Source organism: Thermobia domestica, chromosome 2 (genome assembly GCF_964235325.1).
Source record: "Thermobia domestica chromosome 2, izTheDome1.hap1.1, whole genome shotgun sequence".
NCBI classification, from domain to species: Eukaryota; Metazoa; Arthropoda; class Insecta; order Zygentoma; family Lepismatidae; genus Thermobia; species Thermobia domestica.
The window spans coordinates 311,106,261-311,129,591 of NC_137455.1; the positions used below are offsets into that span (position 1 = coordinate 311,106,261).

Sequence of the window (23,331 nt, forward strand, 5' to 3'; positions counted from 1 at the left end):
ACAAAAGGCCACATTTACAATATTTTATATTACAATGTGTTATAATATTAACCAATTAAGTCTATAAGTCACAGCATTATAATATCAGTCACTTATTACGACATTCTTTGTGTTGTCCAGTGTTCAAACCCCTAGGTGCCAAAATTCCATCATTGTAGGCTTGTAATGCAACAAACAATACATACGAATCAGAAACTGTCATCAGCCTCAACCTAATTACCTTGGGAGGTTTTATTCTTAAGGTTTATTTCATGGGTATGGAATTACTTTTGGAGTTTTTGTTTACCCATCTCTGTGCTCTTTCTTACCTGCTCGTTTTAATTCACAAGACAGTTACAATAGCGGTTTTCACACCAATGAATTTCTGGTAAAATTTCAGTCTTAATTGATATACCACATGCCCCACTTTTCATTTAACATTTTGAAATCAAATTCAAGATGGCTACTTTCAAGATGGCGCCCATAATGTCCATATCCCCCACAATATAGCGCCTCTTCTCATGTTCTACTTCCTATACATTTGACATGCATTTCTTTCACCATTCGCGAGCGAAACGTGTGATTCTGCATATTTCTGTGTTATTAAGTCCCACTGTAGGCCCTACTTCTTCCGCCTCTCACGCTCGTCCATGTTGCCCTCAGCCGCTACAATTTTGCATATGGACATCTTTTTACATCCTCTTTCACATGTGATGCACCTCGTCCGGCAACTCGAGTGCCCCATTCGTACAGTTCCCTGGTCAGTGTAGGAAGCAAGATCTTCTCTCCTCCAGAAAGATAATGATGTTCGAATGAGAATTGGAGAAAGTTTCTCAATGGAGGCAATCATTTTACAAACTTTTTTTAAGCAGTTATTTTAGATTTGATACTTTCAGCTACTGTCAAGCATTTCCTGATTCATACGTGGTCAATATTTTTATTTCTCTAAACATACAGTATATATGGAAATAATACATTACATACAGAGCAATATTGAGATATGGCGTTCTTTGGAAAACACGATCCAAACCATAGACATTCATCATAGAATTGAGAACTTTCATTAGTCACCTACTTTACAATTTTACCTGCATAGGATCAGGGCTACCAACTGCTCAATGCCGAAAAAAGTTACGTGTAAGTTGAGTTGTATCTGTCTAGGCGTACTCACAATTGCGAATGACCTGGACCCCAAGTAATGGAATTAGAGCACTTGAGGGGAATACTTTGTGGTTCGCTGTACAAGAGTAAATTAACATTAAAACTATAAACCGGTAGAGCTTATTACACACTGTACAAGAGTACATGCAATATATACAAGAGTAAAAGTGTACTGCGTAGTATTACATTATTTAAAAAGAAGTATTTCATTCCGAAACTTGTGTTTCCCTGTCACGGAAAAATATCATTCTTAATAGATTTCAGAACATCTTTAATACACGTACACTCTGCATTTACAAAACAGATAATCAAATGTCACATCTTTTACTTTCTTATGCCTTATACTAACAGGCACCATTGTTCCATGTATCTTTATTATAAGTAACAAGTGCAAATTCCTTAGTATTATTATTTTCCACTAAGTCTAAATACGTATGATGCTCAGGAACCAAAGGTCTATACAGGAAAATATTTCACATACATTGCAAGCAGGTGAAGAGCTAACACTATGCTAAACTGGAAGATCGAATGAGTTTATCCGAGAACGTATAATAGCTTATGTGTATATTGTTTTTATAACCAGATATATATATATATATATATATATATATATATATATATATATATATATATATATATATATATATATATATATATATATATATATATATATATATATATATACGGTGGTCCATTTGGGCCGTACAATTAGGAAAGTTGGACAAGCAATCATACAATGAAGTAAGTAGTGTTGATTGTATCCAAGCGGTAACATGCCTATGGAAGAATTTTGTCTTCGTATAAACAAATGTATTTCATATTAAAACTAACTTACTAATTCTGTGGCCTTTGGAATCTGGAAGTTCAATGCCGTCTTCACAAAAGCTCACCATTGATTTCTATCCTTTGCCAACTAATCCAGTTTCTACCTTATATTGCTATTTCTGCGAGATTCATCTTAATATTGCCCTCCTATCTGCGCCTTGGTCTTTCTAATGGTCATTTTCCAACTGGGCTTCCAGTTAAAGCTTTGAAAGTGTTCCTACGAAAGTGTTAAATGTATCATACATTTAAGAATTATATTGTAGGCATCATGCGAACCACTTTCAGCGACATTCGTATAGCATAAGACATATGGAAGTTGTTTAGTGTTCCAAGAAAGTATAGACATAACCAACAATCTAAACTTGTGGTAAATGAGGGAAAAACGAAAAGTATACACAAGTTTGAGTGAGGAAAATTGCTAAGGGAGGTTATGTGCTTCAGCAATTGAAGAGTTTGATGCAATAAGGGTGTAAGTCTGAAACATGCAGTTGGAGAAAAACGATGTTGAAAATTTAAGTAGTGTTTTTTCTTACATAGACAATGTAATGTGCAGCATTTTATTCCGATATTGAATTGAAATGTTACCAGAAGGCTAAACAAGCATGGCAAAAACCACAAATGCCTTTGATGTGAAAAGGGCGTAAACTCTCTTACGCCCTTATTACATCAAACTCCTCAATTACTTTATTATGGGATCGTGCTCTATGACAAAAAATCTAACTTTAGTTGTGAGTGAGTGTTTTTAATGAAGTCTAGCCGAAATTCCTGAATTATATACTAGTAATTAGTAATCAAAGCACTAATCTTATTTGTTCACCAATCAAACAAAAGAAACTATTTTATTTTAGACAACCTAGACTACACCTGTAAAGTCAAATTAACAGACATCACTAAATAAGACATACTCTTTCTGAAATAAATGATCGCTTGTTACATATCTATATCTTCGATGACAACTAATTCACAAAATTTCCCCTTTAATTTAACTGACTTAATCCAGATATGCCAGATAATAATTTCAAACACAGTAACATGAATATTAGGAATGCTATGAAGTCATATACAATCAATTTTGTTTATTAAAAAAAACATTTAAGATTACACAATCTTCATTTTCCTAAAGAAGCATGCACACCGAAATGAATGATAGAGAATACTAGCATACGAGCATTTGGAGAACATTCGTAGATGTTCATTACCATTTCTTACCACGAATTCCGTGCGTCGTTTACAGCACCAACAACACCTTAATTTGCATCAGCATTGTCATAGACAATTCTCGAATTATGATACACAAGCATCTTTCAAATTGTACGTAGTTCTACACAATTTACTCCACACACACGTTCAATTTAAAATAATTTATACTACACTATGACGAATATTTATGTTCATCTTATTTTCGAATATTAATTATACTAGTATGTGCACAGGTTATACGAACTAGGACGATTTGCATTTTTTTTATTTTTCCAGTTGTAATGCTTAGTTACTCAAGCTGCACAGCAGGGAAATTGTGGATGTATGAATCTAACATTTCATTTGAAAGTAAGTTTACGAATATTATTTTCCAGGTTAATCGACATCTGCAATCAGGAACCCCATTTCCCATTTTTCAGAATATCTCACGAAAATAGGGAATAAGATAGATACTCATTTGTGCTGGACAACATTTTCAGAAAAGTACTTACGCAATTAACTTTAACAACCTTTTCAGTGAGAGTTCAATAGAAAGGATGCTTTATCCAAGACAGTAAAATAAAATTATTTGTTTTGCAATACACACACACACACACAGAGAGAGAGAGAGAGAGAGAGAAAGAAAGAGAGAGAATAGGAATAAGAATTAACATTTAAACGAGAATTTTCCTGATCGTGATTGTGTTAACCCGTCAGAGCCACTCTCGCACTGTTCACAAAAAGGAACGAACACTAAAGTCTTTCTAGCCTTAGAACAAAGTAGATGTAAGCAAAGCGAAATGTATTAATCCGAGGCTCACATGTGATTCGGCAGCGAGAGACGTGAATAGCAAGATCTTCTGCTAGCTTATTGTCGTCGCATAATTTCCAAAGTGTAAGGCTCTGTTGGTTGGTATATAATTAACGCACTGACACTGACTACTGTTATGTTGTTAATACATATTATCTTAAATCGTTATATAAACGAGATTGCTTCTGTTCCTGTTGTTCTCTTTTGTGTTTTATAACACGAGAGAAAGGTGGATTATTGTAACACTTTTCCGCCATGGAACTCTCTGCATTCTACAATTTCGAATGAGTGGGGCCGGCGCGCGAACGCATACGCATGCGCAGTAAATACTATATGTCCAAGGACGGGTGAGGTTGAAATAAAGCTACATATGTTAAATATTATATATATTGCGTTTATTTTCACAAAATACAGGATATATTTGGATATTTTAATTTGAAATTATTATTTTAGTAGGGATTATATTGCGGTAGGATATTAGTGCAGTGAGACCAACAACCAATCACTGGTCATCGACCCATGGTAGTCAGGTGGGTTTGTTTACATCCATTTTTTTTCTAAGGCTGGAAAGAGATTATCCATTGTGAGGTAATTGCGCTACGTGAAGACACGGGCTATTGTTTAATGTAATGTAATACTGCATTTTAAACAATATTTGACAATTACTACGACGTCCACATTGGGCCGCGACACCTTTGGGAGCCCCGACGCACAGTTCGGCATTTATGGATTATTTGAACAAAGCTATTAACTCGCATAGTTCATTATAGATTAAGTGCGACGCCTTAAATAGCAAGAAATGTAACAAAGACATTGAAATAGATTCCATTACATATTTACTATGTGTCGGGTGTTTTCGAAAATAACCAATCATTCTTTCTACATTATCCTCGTTGTTACGTACTGGTCTGTGTCTTCTTGCTTACACCTTGTATGAGTCGTATATTCTAAGTTTTATATTTGTACGTTTAAATACATGTACTGACTGTAATTGTCGCATAGTTGTTCATAATATACCCTCTGAGCTTCGGACGCATTTCGACGCGTTTCGCCATAAATGAGACTCATGTTCGTGTACTCTTTCCGTAAAAGAACCTTGAACACCAGCCATCTTGTCACAGATGAAGTCACTTATTAGTGATTGCCACAATTGGTACAGTCTATTACCATCATACATAAATATAGACTCAAAAGGAATACAGAAGTTCATCTAGAGATCATACATAGTTCAAATTAGTTTTATTATTATTCGCAACCGGGTGCGCCGTAGAGTTAGATAACTGCTTTTTCACATAAGTATGGATGGTCATCTACTTATGTATTGCACGACCCAAGTGGAGTCCCTGGTGCATATATAGATATAAACCCTATATATATGTTGTGTCTATGATCAAAAGTAAGTTCAAGATAGTTGCACTGATTTTAATGATTTCTTTCGTTTTCGTATAAAAGAGTATTCTTTCAGAACTATGCCATGCAAGTTTTATGAGGATCAAACAGTTTTCGAACCTTTCCCATGAAACCCCTCAACGACTGTTAGTGTTAATACCATAATTGTGTGCATGATCATACGAAGCTCTAGTGATTTTGATTATTCAATTTTCCTACTGAAAGATTGTACTTTCCTCCAATGCTCCTATATAAATTTTATAAGCGTATTTTGATTAGACCATTAAATTCTTTAACGCTTGAGAGTGTTAACATCGAAATTAGCTTATTTCGTTGTGTGCATATTTACGCATGACTTCAACATATGTATACCGATTTTGAGTATTCCCTTTTTTATTTCAAAGAGGATAGTTTCTCGGATGTTCTGTATAAATTTTATGATTATCTAATAATAGTCTCTGGAATTAGACTACTAAACTCTTTAACAGATGAAAATGTTAATTTCGTGTATGCAGTCACGTATAATTCCGTAACGCGTAGACCTAAAGCCACGCTTGTTTCGTACGCCGACACATTTTTAAGGAAGTAAGTGTCCTATCGTTACGTATGTAACTAAACTACTGGGGTAATGAAAACTGGAAATAATTAAATAACTTAACAGAAAAATGAGCGATTTCAAGAACATACTAAAAAGCAGAAGGAAAAACAATGTTAATACAGTTTATGAAAAGCTCTCAAAAGTAGAAAATAATAGAAAGCACCAAAAGAAAGAAGTTAATAATAATAATAATACTTCTGAAAGTACAAAATAATTCATTATAATTATCTATTGTTTTTTTAAAAAAAGAAGTTTATACCAAGTCAAACAAATTAATCGCTCATAAAAATTATCATTCAAACTAATTTTGTATTAGGCATTAATTTGTTTGGCTTGGCTTCAATTTCTTTTACAGATAATGGTAATGAATTATTTCCTGTTTTTAAGAAGGTTATTATTATTATTATTATTATTATTATTATTATTATTATTATTATTATTATTATTATTATTATTATTATTATTATTATTATGTTTTATTAAGTTTTTAATAAAACGAATAAGATGAAGAACAAAAAAATGTCGGGCTTCGGAAAGAAATACATGCGAATCAATTACTATTAATTCCCAAGATACTCCCCATGCATACGCACACACTTGTCCCATCGATGTGGAAGTGACAGTATCCCTGCGGCATAAAATTATTTGAGACGATCTTTCATCCATTTCAGGTCATAGGGTCTACGTTTTGACTTTGTAGTTGGTGTGGAATTTTTACCCTGGACGGGAACAAAAAGATGGAAGTTGCAAGGTGACAGATCGGGGCTATACGGGGGTTTAGAATCTCCCAAGCAAGTTTGGTGATAACTCTGACGATTGTCGTGGTCATATGAGGACGCGCCTTGCCGTGCAGGATGATGACGCCATCCTTCATCGTCTGTGGCCGTTTTCTTCTCAAAACCTCTTTGACTAGTCCAGAGGAGGTTGCTATAGTACGCTACATTGATTGTGGCCTCGCGTGCCAGGAAATTAGTGAATATCACCCCGTATTTGTCTTAGAATACCACCAGCACCACTTTGCCAGCGGACGCTTGTACCTTGATTTTTTTTTTATGGTGGCGAGTCTGGATGTATCCATTCCATGCTGGAGCGCTTTGACTCCGGAGTGTAATGATGAACCCAGCTCTCAAAGCAGGTAATTATTTTTGCAAGGAATCTCTCGTCTTCTATCTGAAATGGCTGCAGGTGCTGAGACGAGACGGTTTCCCTACATTGCTTCTGGTCGAAAGCTAGCATTTTTGAGATCTATCTGGCTGTGTTTTTTCGGAAGTACAGGTGTTCGTGGATGATCGTTTCCACACTTCTCACGCTTATGTTTGTTTTCGTACTCAAATCTCTCACACTGAGGGGTCGTTTACTTAGAATGATCTACTCTACCAGACGAATGTTGGTTTCTTTGTCTGCAGTAGCTCGGCGTGGAGTACGGGCCATATTGAGAAAGGATTTTCTTCCTGCCTTGAATTTTTGACCACTGGTACTCGACTCAGAGAAAGTTTCTTCCTCATATTGCGCACTTAATCTTCGGAAGATTTCAGTAGGTTTCATGCCTTTCTGCAGGAGGAACTTCATGAAGTAGCACTGCTTCACTAGGACCGCCAGCTACATAGTGCCATGCTTGTTGCTATCGTCTATCGCCGCTTTCTGAGACTGTCTCCTCAACAGCCCTCATCAAGAAAAGTATCAGAACTACCTTATCACAAGATGGGACATGGACGCCAAGCTGCGCACAGCAACACTTGATTAAAAAGAAAATGTGGTTATATTGAAGTCCCTTGTACAAAATTTAAACTAATTTAATCCAGAAGACGCTAAAAGCTTGAAGTTTACAACGGATTTTTTTTAAAAAAGAAAAGTGTCAGACATCTTGTCCTACTACAATACTTACATTCCGTTATACATGGAAAAATTCAAAAAATAGTCAATATTTTAAAATATCGAGATGATTTTTATATTTTTTTTAAAAAAATATGACGAATTCCGAGAACTAACAAATATCTCTTGAAAGAGATACACTTTCAGTTACCTCGAGCTATTTCTAGCGCTAACCTTCCTAACTTGCATTATTTGTTTATTGACAAATTAGGATTCAAAGTATCTTCCCAGAGGTCGGACACCAGGAAACGTACAAATGGACGATTACACTATCTTGTTTTACGCTCAAACTCACCAATATCTCGAGTTAAACTCAACTTACCCTCACCTTTTCCAAACGACTTAACTCATGATGAAACTCATGAAAAACGAGCGCACTCATTTACAACACTACATTTTTTGTAAAATTAGATTTGAATAAATGTGTGATATCATTCTAATGTTACACACATAAAAAATAATGTACTTGGGGGAAAAGGTGTTTTAACACATTAATGTAATAACAGATTAGTATCACAAACATCGGCACGGCATTATCACAGATTATGGGAGAGTTTGAGGGAGTATTACCCTATGTCTAAGTTACCAACCAAGAATTGACTATATGGAGTTCATTGAATTAATCTTGTTAATATTAGGACATTCACTGAAAGCTATTCATGTGAGAGAGTCAAAAGAATGCATCATGCTCGTTAGATGACCAAACTTATATAACTTCATACTGTATTTTTTTTTTGAACAACTCGGTCTTTTTCATCTTACAAAGAAACAGTTAATTCAGAAATATTCATATAGTTTGGAGTATTGTTATTTACAAAAAAAAAAAAATGGATAGATGCACCAATCACTGCGAATGCCCCCAGCAAGGATTTACTCCTTTACAAAGATGCTGGGAAATATATATATATATATACTAGCAGCGTTCACCCCGCTTCGCTGCGGTCACCCCGGAACGCAATAAACTTTGTTACTTAGATAATTTTTACTTTTTCGCTTTCAAGTGATATGATAAAAACCATAGAAGATTGCAGTAAATCTTAACATTATATCGCCTGTCATTTATGTTAACCCGCCCCGCTTCGCTGCGGTCATCCCGGTGCTGGCATATTGTAAAAGTGTCTGTAAAAATAAGCAAATCAATTAAAAAATTTTAAACAGAAGATTCAAGCTATTTTCCGCTGTATATCGCCTGTCATTTATGTTAACCCGCCGAGTGACACGGTCATGTGGGTTGCATATAAATACGTTTATTTTTACCTATGATGAACTAATAACAAAGGATTTGTACGTTATGGACACTTGAATGGTCAATTATCTCAAGACACTGGTAATTAAAAATTAAAGTGATATGATAAAAACCATCTAGGGTCCAAATCCTAATAACCCCCCAAAAATGAAAGAAATTGGTTCAGCCGTATTAGCGTGATGAGCGGACAAAATTTTGTACGTTCTCTTTTATATATATATATATATATATATATATATATATATATATATATATATATATATATATATTCGAGAAAGAAAGAAATGTGACAACAAGAAAAGACCCGCAGTCTTACTTACGATACCTCTCAGATGAATTGGTTGATATCTCTCTGTTTTGTAAGAAAGCATCAGAAGTAAAAGCTAGTATTGTAAATAATAATAATAATAATAATAATAATAATAATAATAATAATAATAATAATAATAAAACTGCTGTTCCACTATTTTGTATGGTAAAAAAGAGTCATCATGTATTCCATAATGATCGTGTTCTATCTGATTTTGCCAAACCTAGAGATGATGCTCAGACTAATAACTCAAAATCCCGTATGCTCAAACCAATCATTTCTTACATTACATCCTAGTTAATAGACTCAAAATCCCGAATACATGAAATATGAAAAAACAGAAAATCTCAAAGTTGTCAACGATACAGTTGTAAGGGATGTCAAATTATTTTAAGACTTCAACAAGTTAATGTCGAATGACGAAGAGGAAAAATAATTCTTCTTCAAGAAATTGAAACTAACAGAAAACTTGTTAAAACCAAACCAATAACAAGAAAAAAATGTGGTAGAAAGTGTAAAAGTTATCTACTTCAAATGCCTGAATCTAAACATTGAAGCTGACTTTCATTTTAGAATTTTAATTACGGGTAATTGATCCACTTCATATGTTTTTTTCATCTTAAGAATTTGTATAAATACAAATTTATTTATTTGATTGATTGATTGGGTAAGGTTTAATTTGGACGTCAGTATTGTGGCTCTTTGTCCCCATCCCGGAGAAATTTATTTGAAGCAAGTTGTTCGTTTTCTTTTTCTTTTCTTTTTTTCTTTTCAAAACGGCAAAAACAGCGAAAGTTTTGTTTGTAGTAGCTTTGAGCATTACCTTCTAGGTGAGATATAAGGATGACACTGCAATAGAATACTTCTCTTACCAAATGGAATGAATATAGGAGGTGACTTGACCTATGGCTTGAATTTAAATTTTGGCAATTACAAAGTGAACCACTCTAATGATCAAGCAATAAAGTTAGGATCATCTATTTGTCATGTGAAAAATCCCGTTTATGTGTTGCACTGTGTGACTTATTTTCAATTAGGAGTTTATATGCAGAATTTTATCTCTCTAACTTCAGTCTTGTGAGATGCTCTATTCTTAACAAATGCTTTGATATTCCTTCTTCTTAGGATACACATTTCAGGCGAAGTGAAATGTTAAAAATCCAGGTCGAATTGAAAGTAACATACGGTGCAATTTTGTCCAATGTAAACTGCAAAATTTCGGGAGATAGGATTCACCATATTCTCCTTACTGGGTACGACTCAACTACCCACCTAAACCATCATCATATTCACAGATATTCTGCAATCAATGGAGTTGCTTGTAGCAAATGATAACATTCCATATGTTCCAAGGACCTCAGCTAACCTCTTCGTTTTCCACACAGAGAAAAAAACTTAGATTAATCTGGTAATTTCCAGGCAAGGCGGACAACCGGAGAAAACACCATGCTGTAAACGTGGAGAGTTGTCTGTAATAAACATACGTATCGAAGGCTGTAAGGAATATACTACAACCTGTAGGATCGCATATTCACAAGGTATGAAATACACGGAAGGCAATGAAAAAATTGTTGGTGGCAGCTGGAATAGAACCAAGGACTCCACGCTCAAGGACGCGAGGCTTGCTTTCTACAACTTAATCACATTGGCTTACAAAGAAGGGAGTACTTATAGTTGAACATTATATTTACCGAGAGATGGACTAAGAAAAACATTCTAAGGGGCCTCAGAGCTCCAAAGTGTATTTAATTATGTCTGAAACGTCAGTAGCATGTGCCATATGCGACAAAATGTCACTCGACATCAGGTAATATCAAATGGTTACCTGTGTGTCAAAACCATTTGCATAATCTCAGCTTGAAGAGGGCTATGTCCCATGACGGTAAATGTGGAAAGGAGTGGGAGAGGAGACAACTTCCTGTAGGATACGGCCATCATAGACAATTGCATCTATCACTTACGTCTAATACGAATGTTCCCTATGTTTTTCATGTCCAATCATGTTTCATCCTTCCCTGTCAATCTCTCACAAGTAAACCTTACGTTTGGGTGAATCGAGTTGCTGACTGAGACACATATGAAAAAGTAGTACTAAATGTGGTCAGTATTTCAGTGAAGTTGTAGGTGCGAAGCTCCAGGGGTTTAGGAGATACAGCTACCAGAACATCACATGGAAGTACAGAATAGTCTTCATACAGTTGGAGGTAAAAGCTCTGTAAGACCTCTTGTATCGACAAAAGATGAATAACAAATATATGGGTACATATTAGGACTAGGGGGAAGTCATATAGTAAGGGTATACCTGACGGCGGCCATCTTAAAATCCGCCATTTTGAATTAAGGTTAAGTTTTTAAAATAGGAATAGGGTCATGTGATACATGATTTAAGGCGCAAATTTAACCAGAAGAACAATGGTGACGTTAATTTTGATTTACGCGCAATTGGTAAAAAGTTACAGGGAAATTAAATATTGTTGCAGCATATGTATTAGTCCTTTACCCCACCTTGTAAATTTTGTGTTAATGATAATAATTAAATAAAAAGCAGGTGGATAAATATTAGGTCTATGGTAAGAGTTGCCTTGATGGCGGCCATGTTCAAATCCGCCATTTTGAATCAGACAAAAGTTTTAAACAAAACGCAAAACAGTGACACCTTATTAATAGCAAATTTTACCATAAATCCAACGCTATAACCATTTTTGCTTTATCATTAACCAGCACAAAATTAAATGGGAATAGAGTAATGCAATAGATGACTTGGGCTAGAAGTTAATCAGAAATACAATGGTGGCGTAACAAATGCTGGCTAATGATAAAGCAAAAATGGTTATACCGTTGGATTTATGGTATAATTTGCTATTAATAAGGTGTCACTGTTATGCGTTTTGTTTAAAACTTTTGTCTGATTCAAAATGGCGGATTTAAACATGGCCGCCATCAAGGCAACTCTTACCATAGACCTAATATTAATCCACCTGCTTTTTATTTAATTATTATCATTAACACAAAATTTACAAGGTGGGGTAAAGGACTAATACATATGCTGCAACAATATTTAATTTCCCTGTAACTTTTTACCAATTGCGCGTAAATAAAAATTAACGTCACCATTGTTCTTCTGGTTAAATTTGCGCCTTAAATCATGTATCACATGACCCTATTCCTATTTTAAAAAACTTAACCTTAATTCAAAATGGCGGATTTCAAGATGGCCGCCGTCAGGTATACCCTTACTATATGACTTCCCCCTAGTCCTAATATGTACCCATATATTTGTTATTCATCTTTTGTCGATACAAGAGGTCTTACAGAGCTTTTACCTCCAACTGTATGAAGACTATTCTGTACTTCCATGTGATGTTCTGGTAGCTGTATCTCCTAAACCCCTGGAGCTTTGCACCTACAACTTCACTGAAATACTGACCACATTTAGTACTACTTTCTCATATGTGTCTCAGTCAGCAACTCGATTCACCCAAACGTAAGGTTTACTTGTCAGTATATAAAAATTTTTGTGTTATACTTCCATACACCCTATGTATCCTGCTGCATGTCTATCCTCGGAACCCAGATCAAGAAGATCCTTGCTGGCCGGTTGAGAAACATTCCAAGTTTATGACCTGATTTTATAGGCAACCAAAATTTAGTCATCGACCCTTCCAGGACATTTACATTAATTACGTTACAATCCTCGAGCTTTGGAATGACATTATAAATTACTTTGACTAACAAAAGCAAATTCCTTGTTTGTAAATTAATGGAAATAAACCTTAGGCTAGCAGCTTTCATCTTGTCTCTTGAAAATTATTTTCTTTTAATTGCAACTATATATTTTCTTCATTCTGAGTGTATCATGATAATTCTATTTTACTTTTATTTACATCATTAATGCTTCATCCTGCATTGATTTGTTTCGTGCTTGATTTGTGAAAATTGCACGTGTGGCAAGTGTATTTACCAGAGTGACTTTGCAGTATTTCACCTTCAATAAGTCAACACAGCGATTTTGGGAGGATGTGTCACTCCGCTGTCCAGATAACAGCGTTTACTCCAGAACTCTATCTTCAAGGTAGTATGTGGCTGTATCTTGCCACATGCCAAGAACTGCAACTGCATGTCCTTTTGGTTTGGACAGAATCACCTAGGGCATCTCTGGTAAAGCTGACGCCTAATTTTTGGAATCTTCCATGCCTGCATGAACCCGATGTCACACCTTCCTGCTCCATCATCATACACCACAACTCAAGCAGAACAAAACCGTTCTAATAGTCTTCGACAGGGAGACAATAGGAGTGTTTTGAAACATAGAACTTAGATTCGTATGTGAGCTTGGAACTCTGAGATAGACTGCAGATGGATAAGTTGGTGAAATCTAAACAGTAAGTCAAAGTTGCAATTTCATTCATACCTCATTTACCATATAGCTACTGCTTACTTTTTATTAGAAACATGTTAAAATTTATTTGTCAGATATATATTAACAACTAGTACCATTCTGTTCTCTAAATATTGGTATCTTAATTACGTGTATTATGTCTAGCTTTATTGCTATTGTCTAGCTGTTTTTAGACGCCCCCATTCTATTAGCTTAATTAATCCTAAACGTTAAGCTTATCATCTCTTGTTAACCACAACTGAAGTGACTCGCCTTACTATACGTACACCGTCTATATCAATAGAATTCTTGGAAATAGCTCCTTCATGTCTAAGTGGTTAGCGTACTCGCCTTGGGCGTGGGAGAGCAGGGTTCGATTCCCGGCGGAAGCTCATGTGGTTCGGATTCCATGTTAATCAGTAGGTCCCGTCTCATATAGCTTCTCTGCTGAAAGGGACGTTGAACTCAATAATAATTCTTGTAGAAGGACATATATACGGCAGCAGCAGGATGGCGGCTCCACCTCCCGAGTGGTGAGGCATACTGGCAACGAATGAAACAGAAGGAATTATGCACATTTCTTGGGTAAATTCAGACATATCTTATTTATTCAGCCAATATAAACATGACATTTTTCCCGTGAAGGTAAGTACAAATTGAAAAATCGCTATAAATATTAGGACAAAACAGAAATACTTACATCTTTAAAGAGGCCTAGTGCTTCAGGCGAGACCTCGGAATTTCAAATAGCGAAAACTTGTTCCAAATACTTCCTTTCGACTCCTTACTCATCCTCCAACTTCCTTAGGATTACTTTTAAAAGTTCTTTAGTTGAGACTGGTTTTGGAGGCTTCCTTAAGAGTGGTGTATTATCCTTGGGTTCCTCCATAGGCAGTTGGGACTGCTTCTTCAAATTATCTGTAGCATATCTCTCCCATTTGAATGCCAGTTCACGATTTATAGCACAACGCATGGCTCGAAGCTTTGACAGATCACCTACAAGAAAGAAATAATTATGTACACACCTTATACGATAAAACTCGTATAGCATATACACAGTATCACAGTTCCAAGGACTGTAGTTTAATGAATTTTGAGCATTGTAATTTACGATAACCATTCCATTAACAGCGCTTAATATCTGCGCCATCATGGTGTTTAGCATACTGATTTATATAGCGAATTATTTTTCTCATTTCTTTGAATTGAACTAGAATTTTAATACTTACTGATTCCATTTTCAAATCTGTTTAAATGACCCTTCCCTGGTGGGACTCAAATTTTGTTATAGGAGATGCACAACTAGGTATACAGTTATAAAAGTTTCTTTTCTTTTAATAGCAGTCATTGTATTATATAATAAGTTCTTGAATTTGAAAAAAAATCTTTATGAGATCATAATCAGAACGATATTGGAATTACAATCAAGTACAATTTGTACGGTTCTGAAAGTGTCATCCTTCAGCATTTACACATTCCAGCAGTCTAGCCTCTATATTCAAGCCTCTTATGAAATTATTCATGCCATCAATAGTGCGTGGTTTCCTTAAAAAGTATCTTTGACAGCACCCCCCCAAAAAAAAAGTCCATTGGGGTGGATTCTGGTGATCGTGGTGGCCATTCTACTGGCCCTCGTCGACTTATGCAACGATTAGGTAATTCGTTGTGAAAAAACTCGCGCAGTATTATAGGATAGGAGAATGAGCTCCATCTTGCTGTAAATAGAAATCGTCATTATCATATTGTTGTCGTAATTGTGGAATAACAGTGACTCGTAGCTGTTAAGATACATGTCGTGAGTAACAGTTCTACTTTTTAAAAAAGATAGGTTTAATGACCACTTTACATGAAAAGCTCAACCAAACTGTAACTCCAAGTTGATTCAATTGTTGTCAGAGTATTAGATGGAGATTTTCTTTTGGGTAATAGATACATTTACGCCTATTGACAGCTCCTGTAAGTTTAAAATTCGCATTATCTGACCAACACATTTTTCTCATGATGCCATCATTTTCCCCTTCTGCATTCAACATTACATCGCAGGATTGTAATTATGATCTGTATCATCTTCTAATAACCCATGAAGTAATTTGGCCGATACGTTTTCAAACCTAAACATTGCGTCAAACGCCCCAAGATCTACGGGAAATGCCAAACTCACGAGAAGTTCCCCTCTTTGATTTTTTTTGGGGGGGGGGCTTTGGATAAATTCCTGCTTAAGTAATATCTCATTGTTCTGGGTAGTAACACTGATGATAGGTCGGACATTCTTTGGTGCATTGCAGATGGAGACAGTTTCATCGAATTTATTGCGTAATCTGTAAATTGTTAGTCTACTTGGTTGAGGTGCGTCAAATTCTGTAGTTCATTTCCGACAAACCTCAGCCTTGATTACGATTATAAATAATAATAAAAAAATGATAAGTGTAACAAACATATTAAATATAATATAATTACCAACCATGGTTATCTGAAAAATAATAAATAATAAACTGTATACCTACTCTTGAGGCCACGATATATAATTTTACTATTTAACTAGTTGAGCCTGCGCATCACTCACATATGAGCATGAATTTCCTTGTCATTCCTCACAACTTCTGTACATGTTCCTTTACAGACACAAGTGAAGGACGTTTTGATAAAAATTGGCAAGGGGTATCATAAAGGGCAGACTTTTTCAATATCTCTCACAGTTCGCAAGATTTGAGTCTACTTCCGGTTAGAGTTTCTAATTCCTGTTTGATCAGTGTTTTCTGTCTTATTGCATGTAGTATGTATAAAAGTAACAAAGAAATTTGTGTATGCTTTTTCACCCATCACCTTCGAACTTCGATGTCACCCAAGACGTACCTGGAAGATCAAAAATAGTCCCCATGAGCATCGACAATCATCTGCCAACGTTCTGGAAGGCCATGGATTCTATCTCGGTAGAACTTGGTGGGCCGTGAAGCGAAGAAGGTATCAAGTACATTTTGCACTTCTACTAGGGATTTGAACAGGTGTCCTCTAAGGTGATTGTCCAATGAATGGAACAGGTGATAATCGGACTGTGCAATGTCCGGAAAGTATGGAGGATGCAATAGAGTTTCCCATACAAGGCGCAGAATGATGTCCTGGGTCATCCTAGCCACGTGGATCTTAGCGTTGTCCTGTAAGAGGAGAACCCCTTTGCGATTTAGAAGTGCTGGCTCCAGAGTTTTATTTTTTTAACGCGACTCAACTGCTGACAATACATAGTTGCATTGATGCTCTGACCAGCTTCTAGCAGTTCCCGATGCACGATGCAACGAGCAGTTCACTAAATACACAGGAGGACCTTCTTCTAATCGAATGCTGTTTTCAGATGTTTTTGAAGACGTTCATGGGATGCTAACTACTGACAACGGCGCCGTGGGGCTTCGTACAGTACCCACTTCTCATTATATGTCAACACTCTGTCCAGAAATGGCTCCTTCGTCAGACAAGACAGCAAAGAAACACAGGTGTCTGCTCGCGTTGCCCTCTGGCCAGGAATCAAATCATGTGGGACCCATCGACCCAACTTGTAGTGCTTCCCAAGTCGATGAAGATGCTGCCGAATAATTTCTCCACTCACACTGAATTGTAATCCCAGTTCCTCACTGTTCGCCTCAATTGCTGCCTAAAGATTTTCATTTTGTATATGTATAGATCTTCTTCACCGTCCTTCGAGTGTCTCGTCAAAGTCCTTAAACTTGTTAAACCATCCATTGCACTGTCCGTGTAGTCACGACACCCTCAGCAAAGGCCTGGCATATCTTCCTCGCGCTGCAGCGGCGCTTGACCCCAGGTTGAATTCGTACAGCATACACGCCCTTATGACGCTCTGTGGAGATCCCATGTTCACTCTGTTTTTACGCACTGCCACAATCAGATAGTATGTTGGTTATACCCACACCAAACTGACCTTCATCTTATCTCCTTTCGCATTCAACTGACGGTGTGAGGGCCAATGGAACAAAGACTTCCACGAAGAGGGAGAGAACTTTTTGGTGGCCTTTCTAATAAGCAAATACATTACACACACAATTAATTATAATGTCACTGATATATGATGTTCATTGAACAAAACACTCCAAACAATAAAGATTAACCTTAGTCTGAAGAAATGGTTATCCTTCGTTTCTCATTATCATTTGGCCATGAAACAAATGCCTGATTTTTATATATATATATACACTAACTCCGTATACAAATGTGTGGCGCAGGAATGTATAACTCGTAGGATATGATGCTTTACTTTTAACATTTCAATACTTCCAGTGAACCCCTAAAAATGTAATAAAGAAATAACTGCCATTTTAAAAAGATATTCAATTAGAACTGAACAATCTACACAAAATTTGTAGTCAATCAGTGAAAACGGCATCTTTCTAAAGTCCATGGTTGCCAAGAACTCACTGTCGAAAGGGTTGATCACAAACATATAAACTTCTCTTGATTACAAACATATAAACCTAACATTTTAATATATAGATAATCAAATTTAATTGCAAAGTCATGAAGAAGAAATAAGTAAAACCATTAACATCATTAAATTTCCAGTTCATTTAAAAAATAGGAATAAATACGCGTAGGTACCTGTGAGCTTAAAAATAACGATGGCGTAGATACCCAAAATCGTTAACAATTTTACTGATTCAACGTGGTCCTGACTATACATGATCCGCCTTATGCAGAGTCGTTTTGACGTATGATTAGCGTCATACTAAAGGCCTGACTACTGCAGGAAACATATCTTAGTCGAACTCTTTAATATGCCACTAATCACGCGTCAGAACGACTCTGCATATGGACCGATATTTGAGCAATACCTACATACATGATATTTACAATATATGTTAACTGTCCCCTAAAATTAAAGAAAAATAATTTAATAACCGAAATTTGTGTTTTTATGTGGTTTTGGAGAATAGAAAGGTGTAACCAAATGATGACGCAGAAAAATTGCCATTATAAATTTTAGGTATACCGTGTTTGTCCATCAGTAAGACTGACGTTTAATATTACAAGTCAGAAACAGTATATCGATTATATATATATATATAGTTATTTTTAGATAACACAGATTGAACAAAGTTGAAGTCATCGACATCATCCTTCATTGAGGCAGACAAAGAACAAGGGATATTGTAGATAGACTTTTATTACAGAAAATAAGATGGGCGACAAATTACACATAGTGCTATAGTGATGTTCATATGGAAATTCCTTGTAACTGGGGTAAACCGAAAAGAGGCCGTCTCAAACCAGTGTTCATGGAGGACACATCTACATTGTATTTTCTTAGCTTTTAGACTTCCAAACTATACTTCGCATAAGTATCGAAAGCCTTATAGAATGGCTATGTCCGTCCGTCTCTCTGTCAACAGACGCTTTTCTTAAATAGGTACAGTGTTTCAAGTGAAACGTCCATCTCCACCCTATTCACATATTCAAATCGGAAATTGTAGAAAAGACCAGTCAAAATCTCTATTACTTCTATTTATTCGAAATACAGAAGGTCGCTTCAGTCTTATGATAATGATTTGCACCCGCTGCTTTAGGTTGTAAATCTCTTCTTTAGCACCAATCATGTTACATATGAAAGTACTGGCGATGAATAGTTGCTCATCGAAGCATCCATTGGAGATTATTATTTAGCGCAGCCTGATCCAATTTAACCCATTCACCATCAAACTTTCCAGATGTTGTTCAAGTGTTGTTACTTGGTGTTTTGCGATGCTAATAAACGAAAGGCACAAAAGGTCTATGATTAACAAATATGACGATTTAACAGGGATGTGTCTAAATTGAATAGCCTTGGTCCATGTCTCCTGTTCCGTACGAGTCACTGAGGCCATTGTTGTTTCGGTGGTGCGACTGCTGGCCTTGTCTTGGTGGATGTAGATTTTAGCGTTGTCATGAATTATACAAAGAATAGGCGTATCTGCGATATATGGGATGCAAGACGTGTTGTTCATAGTAAGCAGCATTTTTTACCTTTATATTAGGTGCCAATTTGTGTTCGAAGCTATCCCTACGAACAAAATCTCCCAACTACCATAGATCGTTTGGGGAAACTTTTCTCGCACTTGCGAATCCACCATGCGTGCTCCTTTTTTATCGATCGGACAGTGGTAAACCACACGAAACTGCTTCGACCTGATCCAACAAACCCACACCTCATCTAGGATGATGACATAATGCCATTTATCGCTCGCTAGATATCGCTCACACAGACGTTTGCATGAAAGTCTCCGTTTGGCGATGTAGTAGCTGTTACACCATGAACTTAATGTTTGTAAGTCGTTTTCAGACCTAACTTTTGTTGAACGATCCAATTAAAGATTGCTGCTAGTGCCACCGAGCACATTCTGTTATTTCCCGTTGCGGTAGTAAATTCTCTTTGGTCATATATTTACAAACTTTAGCAATAACGTCTTGTATAAGTTTCGAAGCTATGCTTGCTTGCTTCTGAGACTTTTGACTGGATGTTGTGCTCTTTAGGTTGGACGTACACCACGATGAATTAAAACACTGTAAATCCTTTGCACTTACACTCTTGTGTAATCTTGCTATAGATATAGCCCTAATCGGAAAATGTTACTATGTAGCCCTCCCAAAACAAATACATTTTTAGAGACATGATGATCCCTGAGACTCTTACACTCTCCAGAGAGCTTATGGTACTGGAACGAACACAGTACTTAAGGCTCAATTCACTACTGTATGAATGAAGAGAAATACAATACGTCATATGATGAGCATTGTGTTTAAGACTAAGGTGCTTTGAGTGTGCAATGCACTATTCGTCTCATTTAACTTGTTATTCTTATAGAGGTCTCACAAATTTTGATATATTTGATACTGTTGCATCTTTAATTTGTAGCATTGAATAATAAATGTGACATTTACGTTTTCGTTTAATATGTAGACTTTAAATACGTAATAATATAATGCCATGCCATTAAAAATATTTTTGTTGGACTGGTAACCAGTGTTTCTTCCAGACACGTTATTTGGGAGGCACTGCACCCCCGGAGCTCTGAGAGTACCCCCGGAGGATGCCAAAATAATACGTATATAGTATAATCATTAGTGATAGTACCAGCAGTGCCCCTCCCCCCCGGGAATACCAAGTGTCCTCCAGAATACTTTTTGTGAATGAACGACTGCTGGTAACATTGTTAATCTGTTGTATTATCGAGGATCTAAAATAATTTCCGCCTGTTGCCATTTACATTGTACAAAATCTCAGGGATTTTAGTAAAGTAATTTAAAAGTTACAAGAGTACTGTATACAAGTAAATTACCTGTTACGAGCTCCTCTTCACTTTCCTCGTGTTCTAATAAATTTTTAGATTTATCAGCGTAGCTGAACTTCGTTTTCTTCCGCTGATGGCCGTACATATCTTCTGTAACTTCCGTCAAATAAATTTTATTTTCGTCTTCGTCGCCAGTTTCTTCTCCCAACTTCTCGGTGTAAGGTCCTTGATATTTTTGCCTTGACTTTACGACTGCAGCAGGTTTTCGCTTTGTTTTATGTGGTTTTATTTTAGGTTCAGGTTGAGTTTGAAGTGGTTTCGAAATTTCTTCTTTGACGGTCCTTGGTTTTGATGGTCTATTTCTCTTTCCATGAATATTCTTAACTTCTTTCCTGTAGGACTCATCTTCTAACCATGGAGAGGAAGACAAATATTTTGTTGGTAATGTTATTATTGTGTGTCGTGACTTATGTTTCAATTTATCATCTTCTTCGATGAAACGATGATATTGTACATCATGCTGCTTAAGAAATTTGTCAATGGTTGATCGAGATTTTACAACCGATGTTACTACGGGATTGTCATACATATAAATGTTTTTCAGGTGCGGCCACGACATCATTGACCAAACATGTCTCTCTTCCTTAATCATATTGCCGCAAAGGAATATGTCTTCAAGTTCTGGAAATGGTATATGATCTATGAAGTAGATCTCAACTCCTTGTAACGTTACTGCCTTTAGTTCCTTCTTAGAAGATCGACATTTTCTGATTGTTGATGTTCTTTGATGACTATCATGATATTTGCGATCTTCAGAAAATAAGGAGATACCAGTGTTCTTTCGAGTCGGGTCAGTTTTACGGGAAGGACCTGTGTTTTGTCCCAATTCGTCATCCTCTCGACATATGGAATCTGCACTTTCAGTTGGTAAGAACTGCTCAGCCTTCTGTATCGCGGCACGCGATTTCCAGTAAGCGTTTGGTTTACTACGTCTCATTTCATGTCGAGACGATTCTCTTTGTTCGCAAAGTGATTCACACAAAGACTTCGCAGAACTTGTAATATCGGTGACGTAACTTTTACCAGTTTGCGGCCGTTGAAACATGTTCCGTATTAAACATGGCACTACAGTAATCTTGTTATTACTTAAATTTAGACATTTGAGTTTCGGCAAACGAGATAAGACCCACAATACACTAGAATTAAATAAATTACGATCCAGATCTAGAGTTTTCAAGTTCGGAAACAATTCTTTTACAACCATTTCATTGGGTAATTTTGTTAAGAAGTTTTCAGTCAATCGAAGGACCTCTAAGTTTGGTAAATAACCCAAATTTACAATTTCTTCATTTCGGATTCTATTGAAAGATAAATCTAACACACTTAGTTTACTAAATTTTTCGGGTAGAATTGCCACTGTTTCAATACCATTAAAGCATAAAGTAAGGTCCTTTAAGGAAGGAAAATAACGAAAGTCATGAAGTTGTAAAGAAGTTTCACTAGCATTCATCTTTACAAGATTCTTGAACATAGAAAGATCTTCATCACAGGAAGCAAATCTGTAACCAGATACGTCAGCTGATACTAAGTCTAACGGATCGTCCAAATGATAGATGCCAAGAAGTCGATCTACCGTAAGTAATGAATGGCAAATTTTATATTTAACTGTTTTCTTTTTACTGTAAGAGGATATCTGAACCATATCAAACTTCATCTGAAATGAAAGAAACATGTTTATAATTATGTATATTAGAGAGAACTATCATTGAAGCTATCTTGTAAATTGAATTATATTGTTCTGAATCAAATTTATAGAGTAGTTTCCTGATCTAAAAGGAAAGCTAGTAATAATTTCAGAAGAATACTAATAAGAACATTTCTTAAATATATGATTATAGTTTCCTTTGAAATGAGTTGAAACTTTACTGATTTCACCTTCAAATTTATGCACGTATGTTTAAATGTCTCTTGTTTCCTGAAAATTAAATATTGTAGTATATATATATATATATATATGTTGTATTTCTGATCTTACGAACGTATCCCCTGAAATATCCTATGTCATCAGAAGAATACGTCAAAACGTTTCAGTATTTATATAGCAAGTCAAGTCATAAATTGCTTGTTTTTGTTCTTCATTTAAGTCGGGATTTACATCAAAGAGGTCTTTTCTGTAAAACTTCTTTGCGTATTCTAAATGTTCTTTAATTTCTTCATCTGTAGGATACTGTTGCGAATTTTCTATCGCGAATGTTTCTACTGTGTGTAAGGAAAATTTTCACTTACCTTAAGAGCCGCCACTGACGTATTCTTTT

General features: G+C 36.0%; 1 protein-coding gene across 4 annotated transcripts in view; it reads right to left on the minus strand.

Moving 5' to 3' along the window:
* The window catches only part of LOC145678617 (uncharacterized), a 75,600-nt gene that overhangs the window by 44,267 nt on the left and 8,002 nt on the right, over positions 1–23,331 (minus strand). For 3 of the 4 annotated variants that reach the window (XR_014130418.1, XR_014130417.1, XR_014130416.1), the window contains exons 2-3: positions 21,065–22,730; positions 14,449–14,744 (exon numbers count right to left, since the gene is read on the minus strand). Coding sequence is in view for 1 of the 4 variants with exons in the window: in XM_081748970.1 (XP_081605096.1) it covers positions 14,533–14,744; positions 21,065–22,730 (1,878 nt within the window). In the remaining 3 variants the exon portion in view is untranslated. Of the gene's footprint in view, positions 1–14,338; positions 14,745–21,064; positions 22,731–23,331 lie in introns of those variants that run through there. The other variant, XM_081748970.1, reaches the window with a different exon arrangement.